Source organism: Chinchilla lanigera, unplaced genomic scaffold (genome assembly GCF_000276665.1).
Source record: "Chinchilla lanigera isolate Chin_1 unplaced genomic scaffold, ChiLan1.0 scaffold00033, whole genome shotgun sequence".
Taxonomy (NCBI): domain Eukaryota; kingdom Metazoa; phylum Chordata; class Mammalia; order Rodentia; family Chinchillidae; genus Chinchilla; species Chinchilla lanigera.
Genome location: NW_004955434.1, coordinates 1,469,513 through 1,480,481, shown reverse-complemented (window position 1 = coordinate 1,480,481; position 10,969 = coordinate 1,469,513). Strand labels below are relative to the sequence as shown.

The 10,969-nt window shown below is 40.6% G+C and overlaps 1 protein-coding gene across 4 annotated transcripts in view; it reads right to left on the bottom strand.

Moving 5' to 3' along the window:
* Window positions 1-3,203: 3,203 nt before the first annotated feature.
* The window catches only part of Tmem2 (transmembrane protein 2), a 76,330-nt gene continuing 68,564 nt past the window's right edge, over window positions 3,204-10,969 (bottom strand). For all 4 annotated transcript variants that reach the window (XM_005388527.2, XM_005388525.2, XM_013516339.1 and 1 more), the window contains 3 exons: window positions 8,144-8,298; window positions 5,368-5,471; window positions 3,204-5,044 (listed from right to left, as the gene is read on the bottom strand). In XM_005388527.2, coding sequence (XP_005388584.1) covers window positions 4,848-5,044; window positions 5,368-5,471; window positions 8,144-8,298 — 456 coding nt within the window. In that variant the 3' untranslated portion in view covers window positions 3,204-4,847. The remainder of the gene's footprint in view (window positions 5,045-5,367; window positions 5,472-8,143; window positions 8,299-10,969) is intronic.

Sequence of the window (10,969 nt, the reverse complement as noted above, 5' to 3'; positions counted from 1 at the left end):
ATTCATTCTGCCTTAAAAAAAAAAAATACACCCACAACTACCAATCACTGTTGATAAATTTGAAATAATTAGGGTTACAGTGTCATCCAAAAATAAAGAAACCTGTTTCTGTTATTCTGCGCAGCCTGATTTTGGCTAAACATACTGAATTTAAAATACTAAGAATTGCAGAAAACAAAAGATAGCTGAGATTTCAGAAGAGAAGTGTAGCCGAAGATATAATTTTAAGTGAGCATTTCAGACATCGTGGAGGACCTACTCCTGTACTTTACACATCTCTGTCTCAGTAACAGCCACACCTTTTGCTGTACATCTGCCCTGAACTAGTCAAAAAACTAAGCTCTGAGGAAAGACAACATAGACGGAATCATCAGTTTTAAAAAAGCAAAAGCAGCACTTCAAATTTGTTTGGCTGTGTTCTCTATTGAGGGAAGGGAGGTGGAGGAAGACGCGGCTCCTCCATGCTGTGGGATTTTCAAACTTTAACTTTCGTAAGAAACACCTGCAGAGCTTATGATGCAATTGTACTCCCAGCTCCAACACACAGACATGCCAAGCCTACAGTCTGAGCTGGGGTTTGGGATTCTGCATTTTTATCCCACGCCTCCCATCATTCTGTTGCAGGCTTATTCTTGAACTTACTACACTATTTTTTAAATTCTCAAAATGTAGGCAAATTCCCAGATTAGGACTATGAACAACAGTGCATCCTTCACCAAGATCAAGGGTCAGATTTTTTGCCAGTAAAGGGCCTAATAGTAAATCTTTTCAGCTGCCTGGGCCTCGCAGTCTCTGTAACTGCTCAACTCTGTGATGGTCGCACAAAGCATCTGCAGTCCACGAGGAAGCAAATAAGCTCAGCTGGGTGCCTTCCAATGGCACCTTACTGATGGACACAGAAGTTTAAATGTCACACAGTTTTTATGTCATAAAATATAATTTCTTTTGAGCTTTTGTACAAGCCTGTTCTATTTAAAAACATAAAAACTATTCATAGCTGCCCCAGTGTCACAGAACACTGGAACTCATTCTTGTCAATTCATAATAATACATTATATATGTTGATATACTTAGGAGAATCTGAAAGTAAAATACAAGTTTAAGCTGATGGGTACACTACCTGAGTTGATCACTACCCAATGTATACAAGGAATTCAAATATTATAGTCTACCTCATAAATATATACAAATATATGCGAATCAAGAAATTAAAATGAGAACAAAAAAAAACCTCAGCTCAACATTATAGGCAGACGCCACAGTTTGCCAGCTCTGACCATGATCTCTCAGCTTTCCTGAGGAAAAAACTATCATTTCTTTCCTATTTAGACTGATTTTGTTCATGTAAAGAAAGTTACAAAAACGTATTTTCGATCGTAATGTTTCACAGCTTGGTATGGCTGCTATTTCTGCACGTCCTCTGGGGCATGGTTCCTTACTTAGATATCAGTTCAGCCATGCTCAGATTTTACCACCCAAGAATAAAAACTGTGTATGTGCCTTTATCCACAACACCAAGTCCTAATTGAGTACCCATTTTATCACCTTCCTCATACAACTAAATGAGAGTGAAAAACCTTCTGTCTTCCAAATGACTGAGGGGTCTAGCAAGCTGCAAATATTTTGTCATTTGTTTTCACAGAATTGGAATTCCTTTCCTTGACTTTTTCTTCCCTCATCTCTTATTGAAAATTATCTCCGGCCCAGAATATCTGCTTGCATTTCTAACACACTGGGTCATTATCAAGTCCGACTAATAATGATATAAATCTGTTACCCTATTAAAGGTGTTCACCTCCAGGAACATTTTTCAGCTTATTAAGCCTGGTTTAGGAAGTACTTAAAAGCTAAACAACAATTTTGGAGGCTAAACTCCAATTCTGCAATACAAAATCCACAAGCATTATCTTAGGGGAATCAATGTACTTACCTACCAGGAATAACAGGAAAATACTTTTAGAGACATTCCCACCTACTCCAACACCTTTCAAGCGGACTAGTCCAAACATTCCCTCCTTAAGGAATAACAACATAGTTATCTGAAGCATTCAGGCCTTTGTCCATCACCTCATCAGAAACTCAGCCTCAAAATCTGCTTAATGGCATGAAGACCGATGAGGAAGCCAGAGATCAGAAGGGCTATAAACTCCCCACCCAGGCCTCGGCCTAAGCAGGTCTAAGCCCTGGGTCTCAGCTTGCGGCTGTTTGGAGCCATCTTTCATAGTGCTGTGTGTGTGCCTTTCATCTGCCCCAAAGCACTCTCTTACAGCCTCTGAAGATTATATAGGGCTTGCTGACTCAAGTGGAGAGGAAGGACCCTCACGGCAGACACGTAAAATACCAGTTGATGGATATGTGAGAAACCTCTGCATTTCTCATCAGCTGCCTGACTTGTGGACAGCCACATTTCTGGAGTTCAGCCAATCACCTCACTTGATGGAAAACGCTTACAAACTTACAAATCACATTGGAATATACTTTATCAGGAGAAAGAAAACAGACCAGACCTCGAGCTCCCAACTGCCGGAAATATGTGTATCAGTTTGTGTGAGAGAGAATTAAAAAACTGAAAACTGTAACTAAAAGTGCTATTAAAAAGAACCAGGAGTGAAATGCTCTGTTCAGCATTAGAAGTTCTGTAATATAGGGATCCAAAACAAAAAGAACAGATAAATGAAAACTGTTAATCACAAAAATCTTACAGAACAAAGTTAACAGTACATAAGTATAATAGTTCTAAAAGCTGGCTGCAGGTTACAATCACCCAGGGAGCTTTCAACAAAATCCCAATTCCCAGGCTGCACCCCACACCAAGTATACGTAGATCTGGGAGTGAGTGGGGAGGACACCTCTACATTTTTTAAAGCTCCCCAGGTTATTCCAATGTCCAATCAAGGTTGAGAATCTCTGTACTACAGAATATATTTCCACATTTCTAGTGCTTAGTTTCACAAGATTGACTTGGTGGGTTTTCTTATTCCCGTCAATAACCTTTACAGCTGGAGCCTAGAATTTAAAACGTAACAGAAAAATAGCTATAGGGATTCACATTCACACATATGTAAAGCGTATGCACACATATTTTTGTTAACTTAGGCCCTGATTATTAGTGGATAAATCAGATGGAGTGAATGCCTTGAAACTTACATATCCTTCCCAAATCTTTAAAGAATCAAACTCTAAAAAACACACGTCGAAGATACTGAAGTCATAAAACACACAAACTTTAATCACCTTTAGGAATCATGATCCAATAATATATTTAATAGGGAAAATCTCACTCATTACTGTACAAAAAAAACAAAAACAAAAAAAATCCCACACCCAAGAAAACCTAACCAAACTTCAATTAAGACATGTGCCCTTAGGGCGGGCACTTACAGTCAGAATGGTTTCTATCGGCAGCACTTTGAGGTAGCACATTTTGTAAAGAGGAAGAAGTTGCAGAGCTGCTCTGTAGTTTCTTCTGGACACAAAGGTACAAGTCCTCAGTCTGGCACAGGGTAAAGGGAAGGAAATTTGTCTGTACTCTCTGCCAGTCTCAGCAGCCCAAACACATTTGGCCTTCCCTCCACCAGATTTGTGCCTTGTGGGTTTATACAAATCCAAAGGCATTCTGATGCACAGCTCCTCTGGAGGGGCAGCATCCCAGGCTGTGGAACCCAATTTCACCAGCAGGAGACACGGGATTCCAGCAGCAGGGAAATTGGGCATTATGATGTTCTTCTTAATTGTCTTTAACAATTCAGTCATGAGTGACCCCCTCCTCTAAGGCTATAAAGGATTCATTTCTCAATATTCCCTCCATGATTCTGGTCCTTACAAGGCTCCTCCTTCTTCCCACCCTGGGTACAATCATTCTGGATTATCATGAAGATTTTTCGTGGCAGGACGGTGAGCAGAAAATCTTTTTAAACACCCCTCCACACACACCCACACACACACACAAAAAAAAAAAAACCAACGGAAAACCCAGGTGCAAGAGCAACATCAAGAACAGACTTCCTCTGTGCAAGTTAAAACAAACACAAGTTTAGAGCTCAGGAAAACAGCCTACTTCTTTTTAAATAAAAAAATGTAAATATTCAGCTCAGCTCTGCATTTTTAACACAAATATACAGTCAAGACAGGTTAAGGATTAAAGCTGCAAAACGGTCCCAACAATCTCAGACTTGATGCAGGTCCAATTTTTGTCCAATAGTCACAAATTAAAGGGATTTCTAATCCCTAAAAGCCCTTTTGCCCCAATGTACTTCCTGTTTGAAAGTTGCACCCTTAGAAGTAATCATTATACAAATGAATAAAAATAGCACATGTCCAGGCAAAAAATGGGCATGAGCTGGGCCTGAGATGCCACTTAAAACTCATTCAGCATCATGAAAAACCACTACGGTTGCCCAGAAACAGGGCCCCAGGGATTGCTGTACATACCGTCCACCCCTGTCAACCGCCACAAGACACAACTGAGGGTCAGACTTCAAGTATACAAGGTGCTGGTCCTCTAAAGAGCTCAAGCTGAGGCTCAGAAGCCTCCACCCACCCTAGCACATCCCATTTTACCAAAATGCAAACACTGCTGCTGGTCATCACCAAATCCTGAGGCACCGGGTGAGGAACAAGAGGCGCTCTCTGAAGACACCAGCCTTACACAAAGACAAAGTCTCTCACGCTTGTGCAACTAGAAGGTGCATGAGCTGGTATGCAATCTCTTTGAACTCTTTCCTTTTGCTTTCTTTGCATCAAACAGAACAATGGTTCTATTGGGTTAACAGTGTCATTTTAAAATGTCATAAATTAAATAAGTTAGTTCACATTTTGTTTCCCAGCACTTAAGTTACAGTCAGTCTCTAAAGCACTTTCGAAGCTTGCTTTAAGAGTTCCAGGTCTCTTCTGCGGACACTGCCGGCTCGGGGACATCCGTAGTCATCCAGCTGCAAAGGTATGAACTGTTCCAACACCCCAAGGCCCTGGCCAGCAGGACTGGTAAACAGCTTAGTCCATGATGGTTTAAAGTTTCCGCTGAATCCCAAAAATACGATGCTCCCTAAAAAAAAAAAAAATTAAAAAAATATTTGTACAGCTACTTCTGGCAAGATAATATAGGAGTTGAGTCAGAGGGGCAAAAAACAAAGACAGCTCTCTGCATACTCCACACTCCCTTACCTCAGCAAATTACCTCTTAGCACTCCAGTAACAAACCACATCCCAACATACTTCCTCTAAGATTGTCCCTTACTCAGAAATTATCTTAATGATACCCACTCCAGCCAAACAAACTCATAAAACAGCCTGGCAGCTAAATTTCACCATCAAAATGCACATGCTACTAGCCTTGTAAGAACTTCCTTGAATAATACAAATACAAACCTTTGTTATAAAGATGAGCTGGTTTGGCTAATCCCAGAGGTATTAATGAATCTGAAATATTCAACTGCTTTATTTCTTCTCTTGTACTCAACAGAACTATTGACCTGTATGTGAAAGTTAAAAAAGCAGAGCCAGTTTCAGTCATTATTGAGTAGTTTTCTAAACTGAGGACAGTATAGAGACGCTAGATAAAAGCAAATAGAGCGTAACCCACCCAGGTGCTTGTCCATCCCTTTTAGTGCAATCTAAATTCCTTCTCACGTTGCCATTGCAAGGGAGACCAACGTAGGGACACCCAAAAGTAGGGAAAGCGAACACCATCTATTTAGGTCAGCTGGCCTAATGGACGGTTTGGAACTTGGATCTTTTAGGGAAGAATCAATTGTTTATGGAAGCATTATTTTGTTTTAGTTCTGATGCTCTGTTACCTATGTACGATATATTATCTACTAAATGAATGGATAAACATACTTCTAAAAAATAAAAATAAGGTCTCAGGGTGCAGGTCAGTGGTAGAGTGCTTGTCTAGCATGGGTAGAGCCCTGGGTTTGAACCCCAGAACTGCAAAAGATAAATTAACCGATAAATAAATATAAAAGCTGTTCCACATGGCTTGAAAATGTTCAGGTTTTTAAATCGCCATCTTTTTTTTTTCCCCCTCCCAGTATTAGGGAGTGCTGAGTGAGCTACATTCGTAGTCCTTTTCATTTTACTTTATTTTTTTAATTTTTAAGGTTTCTTTTAAACATGCAGGCTGGGCTCCAACTTGTAATCCTTCTGCCTGAGGCTCCCAAGTAGCTGGGATTACTTAAATTGGCATCTGTATCATATCGTAAATAACACAATACTCAGATCTGCTTGTGGATTCCCTGATCTCTTCATGGCATACCTACTATGGCTTCATGGTTTTTTACATACCTGATACAAGCCCCTTGGGTTATTGTAATTTATTTAGAAAGAATATACTACTCTTCCACATTTATTGCCCCAGGTGAACTTCTGTATTGACTGCCATTTATCTGCACTAGTGAAAATGTGTTAAATTTATATTTTATTTTAGGTAGAATGACATCTTCACAACATTAACTTCTGTGTAGAAGAAGACGATCTCTCCTCTCATTCAGCTCTCACTTGTGACTCAATCAGAATCAGGGCAGAGGGCCAACCACATCAGGCCTGCAGACCTGACCTTCTCCACTAGGTCAGAATCACTCAGGGCAGGTCCATGAGATCATTAAGAAGTCACACACTCACACATGCACTTGCATGCTCACCCACGCACCTTCAGGCTCCCTAGAAAGCACTACCAGTGGCCCATTATTCCTCTATACTTTGTTCGAAAGCAACATACAAAAGAGCACTCCCAGTTGTGTAACACACTTAAGTTTCTGCCAGCTAAACACACTCGTATAACCAGCAGCCAGGTCAAGAAACAGCATGGCCAGGCTCTCACAAGCCTTTATTCTTCCATCTGCAGGGTATTCTGCAGGAGTACTATGCTGTCCTAAATATTTGGAATGAGATTGGTGTCCTAGATTGCTTTAGAACAAGTGAGTACGTGCACTTCCAACATTAGGAAAAACCTTTAAATCCTTAAACACTGCAACCTCTGAAAGGATTCCCCTGCGCTTGTCTTGATCCAGAAAACAGCTACTTCTGGCCTTCCATATCTATAGCTTCTACATATAGGAGTTCAACCAAACACAGATGAAGCGTTTAGCAAAAGAAATTGTGTCCATATTCAATATGACCCTTTCTCCCTTACGACTGTTTCCTAGATAATACCTTTTAACAGCTATATATATAGTATTCACATGGTGTTAGGTATTATACATGATCTAGAGATGATTGAAAGTATACAGAAGGATGTGCACAGCTTATATGCAAATATTATATTTTATGTTAGGCATCTTGAGTATCTGCAGGAGGTCTAGAACCAATCACCCAATAGACGGACACAGAAGGGTGACTGAACATACACGTAAAAAAAATACAATGACTTCAGGGGACTTACTGAGCTCTGATTCTATAATCCATACAGGACATAAATGATCACCCTGACTGAAAACCTGTGGAAAGCTAGACAGGTCTTTCTCCCGGGGAAGCTTATGTTTTTCCTTAGTGGACGCACTCAGTATCTGCATCAAAGCTAAGGTGCAGGAAGAACCCTGAATTCATCTGTTTGTCGCCAGGCAGTCTGCCCAACCCAGGGAAAGAAAAGTTTCTCTCCCATGTATTTTTTTCAGAGATCAACAAAACAAAAATCAGTGCTTTTACAAGAAAAACCAGGCACTTAACCACTTAAAAATCAATTTACTCTTCCAGTCATTCCCACATGGTCCAGGAAACGATGTCCTAAACCACAGCCATGGTACAATGCTGCCTGAAGGCCTCGTGCTGGGACATGGCAACAAAGTAAAACTGCCTGGAAAACTACATCAAAACAGTAATAAGTCTCCTGAGTAAGATGGGTATAAAGTAAGTCAACTTTATACTAAAAAGAATGTTCCAAACAATATTTCTTCTCGTAAGGGCCTTCCTACCATTTGCAAATCTCTTAAAATCCAATTTCTGCCATTTATTGAGTAACCATTTTTCAGTGATAAGCACCTTGGATTGCACAGGCATCCCTCTGACTTGCAGACCCATGAATATCCATGGAACCTTAAGATTCTGTATACAAACCAAAGCTGAGGGGTAACCAGGTGTTATCTGTGGGGAAGACTCCACATCTTTTAAGGCGGCCAGTCCCTGACACAAAGTGAGCTTGACCTACCTTGGAGGGACACTCGTTTTCAAATACTCTTTCAGACCATCAACATCAGCAAGAGGGAAAAACTTTTTTTCTGTCAGCCGGAAGGGAACGCTGCACGCATCCACAATGAGGAGGAGGACACCTGCACTTTGGAAGGTGAAGTCGGTGCCATTGACCTGAGAATGCAAACACGGCTTTGTTCATCACACACCATTGCTGGTGTATCTCCAGGATGCCTGTCCTCTCCCACTCCCTTCGGAACCCATGATTCAAATGAAATTCCCAGAATTCACGCTGCGGGTTTCAATCACTCTTTTCCACCAATGGGTGAAACTGTGCCTGCGTTCCTCTTGATTCTGCCTTGACTAATCTTTGCTATTGAGACAAGATGCTCGGAGCAAGGCGGGGCCATCTCCACTCAGCTGAGCTGGGTGACTCTGCAATGCTCCCACCTTCCCTCCCTCCCTCTCTCTCTCCCTCCTTCCCTTCTTTCTCCCTCCCTCCCGCCCTTCCTTCCTTCCTGTACATGTACATGCGCGCGCACACACACACACACACACACACACACAGACACATATACACAGTATTACTTTACGTCAGGGATCAGGACTTGGCTTTTGTGCTATACACATGTACCAGACATGAATTGACCCAAGGAGACTCCCCGCTCCTCCTCATACTATTAAAGTTTAGATTTGGAATATTATAGAAGTCAAACCACTTCATCTCCTTTGGTTTAAATATAGCTCTTCTGATATCAAAATGGCAAAGTGGTACTCTTACGGAGATTCAGAGTACAAGGCATAACATTTTGCTTCACAACTAGGGTGAGCGGAATTCCCTAATCACCCTCTTTAAATGAATGGTTTGTGATCTTTTCAAGAAAGAAGAACTCCAGACGCTCCCAAATATCATTTATTCCTCAGCCAGACAGGAAAACAACAAAATACAACAACTGACTAGTAACTCATAGGCTCTATTTCTGGTTGTGAAATTATAAACTATATTAAAGGCTGACAAAAGAAATGCTCTCACTACACTTCTCCTTCTTTGGCAAAATTACATGTAAATTTTATTTCTAATCACTACTGATCTCACTTGAATTCAAAATGGCTTCTTTAGTCATATTCAAAGTGCTTTAATCCAGTGAATAGTTTTGGAAGTCCTGAGGTAAATTTTATACGTGAAAAGACTGCAAGTGATTTCCTTATGTTCAAAATATCTAAATACTTAAAATTGAGGTATATTTGAAAAAAACAATGTAATGATCTTCAACATACTCAAGTTGTCCTTATCAAAAGCACCAAAAAAACTCGGTTAAAGAAAATGAATCTGTCCATAAAAACTGAAGCAAAGCCCAAGTCCCAGGAAAAGATGTACAAGTTATGCATGGGAAAGTGCTGGAGACAAATACAACAACCCACATGTTCTGTGACTCTTCTGCGGTCCCAGCCCCAACATGAGGCAAACGTGTCGAACAATGATTTCAGACCATGAAGTGTAACGTGCCTGAGACTGTGGGTTTGGCCAAACAGTGTCTCTAATATCTAGGGAGCTTTCAGAGCGGCGGGCGCCTCCTCGAGCACCTGCCTCCCTTAGGCACGGCGGCCCTCACCAGACACCACACGAGCAGGCTGAGGTCAGGTTCCGCACACAGCTGAATACACTAGGATAGCTAAGCTGGCGAATCTCACACGTATAAAATTACATCTTGAGCATCTGACAAAATTGAAGGACCGCTAACAGAGGGGAATACATATAAATATACACTTGAAGAGTTTCTGTTTTTAAAGAGGGAGATCTTTCACTTAAGTAACATTTGAAATCCCAGAGCTAGACAGTGGTAAAGCTGCAGAATATGAATGTACTCTGTAACGCTGAGCTGCATAACTGAAATGGTTAAGGTGGTAAATTGCATGTTTTATATCTTACTATAAGAAAAACACTGGGAAAAAAGACAAACATTTAATTTTCTCCACATGTACATGGATTTGTGATTATGTTGCCAACCACTAGAAAAAAGTGACCTCCTAAAGATAATATGGAGACTGGGAACTGGCCCTAGACTGCAGCACTGTAAACTGGATGTTCTGGACACTTGTTACCCAAAGAGTGCTTTATCTGACAGCATCCAGACCAGCGCAGCTTTGGATGGGTGATATGCTAACTTGCCTCCAAGCCCCAATTCTAATGCTGACACCGAGACTGGTGTCTGTACTCCCACTAATCCACTTCGAAAAGGCAACACTGTCTTTATTTTTCTTACCTACCAAAAAGATAGACCATTTAAAAGGCTAAAGAGGGGCTGGGGATTTAGCTCAGTGGCAAAGCGCCTGCCTGGCAAGCGCAAGGTCATGAGTTCGGTTCCCGGTACCAGAGAAAAACCAAAACCAAAAAAAAATAAAAATAAAAATAAAAAAAAAATAAAAGGCTAAAGAGATTTTTCTAAATCTTCATTTACCATATCTTAAAAGATCTTACTTTTAAGTTTTAAAAACCCAAGATCAAACATTGCTATTATTTTTGTAACCAAAGATGCTTCTCCTCTTATAGAAATGAAATCTGAGTTATCTATAACACTCTTACTTACTGAAGAGGAATGTGAATGAATTTCAACATTAGCTTAAAAGCAATCAGTAAATTCAAGCTACTCAGAAAAAATTTAATAAAAATAATGTATTTCAAGACAAGAATGTTTAGAAGGTATTTATAGCTCTCTTGTATTGCTTGCCACCAATAATCAACAGGTGATTATAAACCAGTGACTACTGCCAGAGATCACTTATGTCATCAAGATGAATAATAAAAGCCAGGGCTGGGGATTTAGCTCAGCGGCAAAAGCGCCTG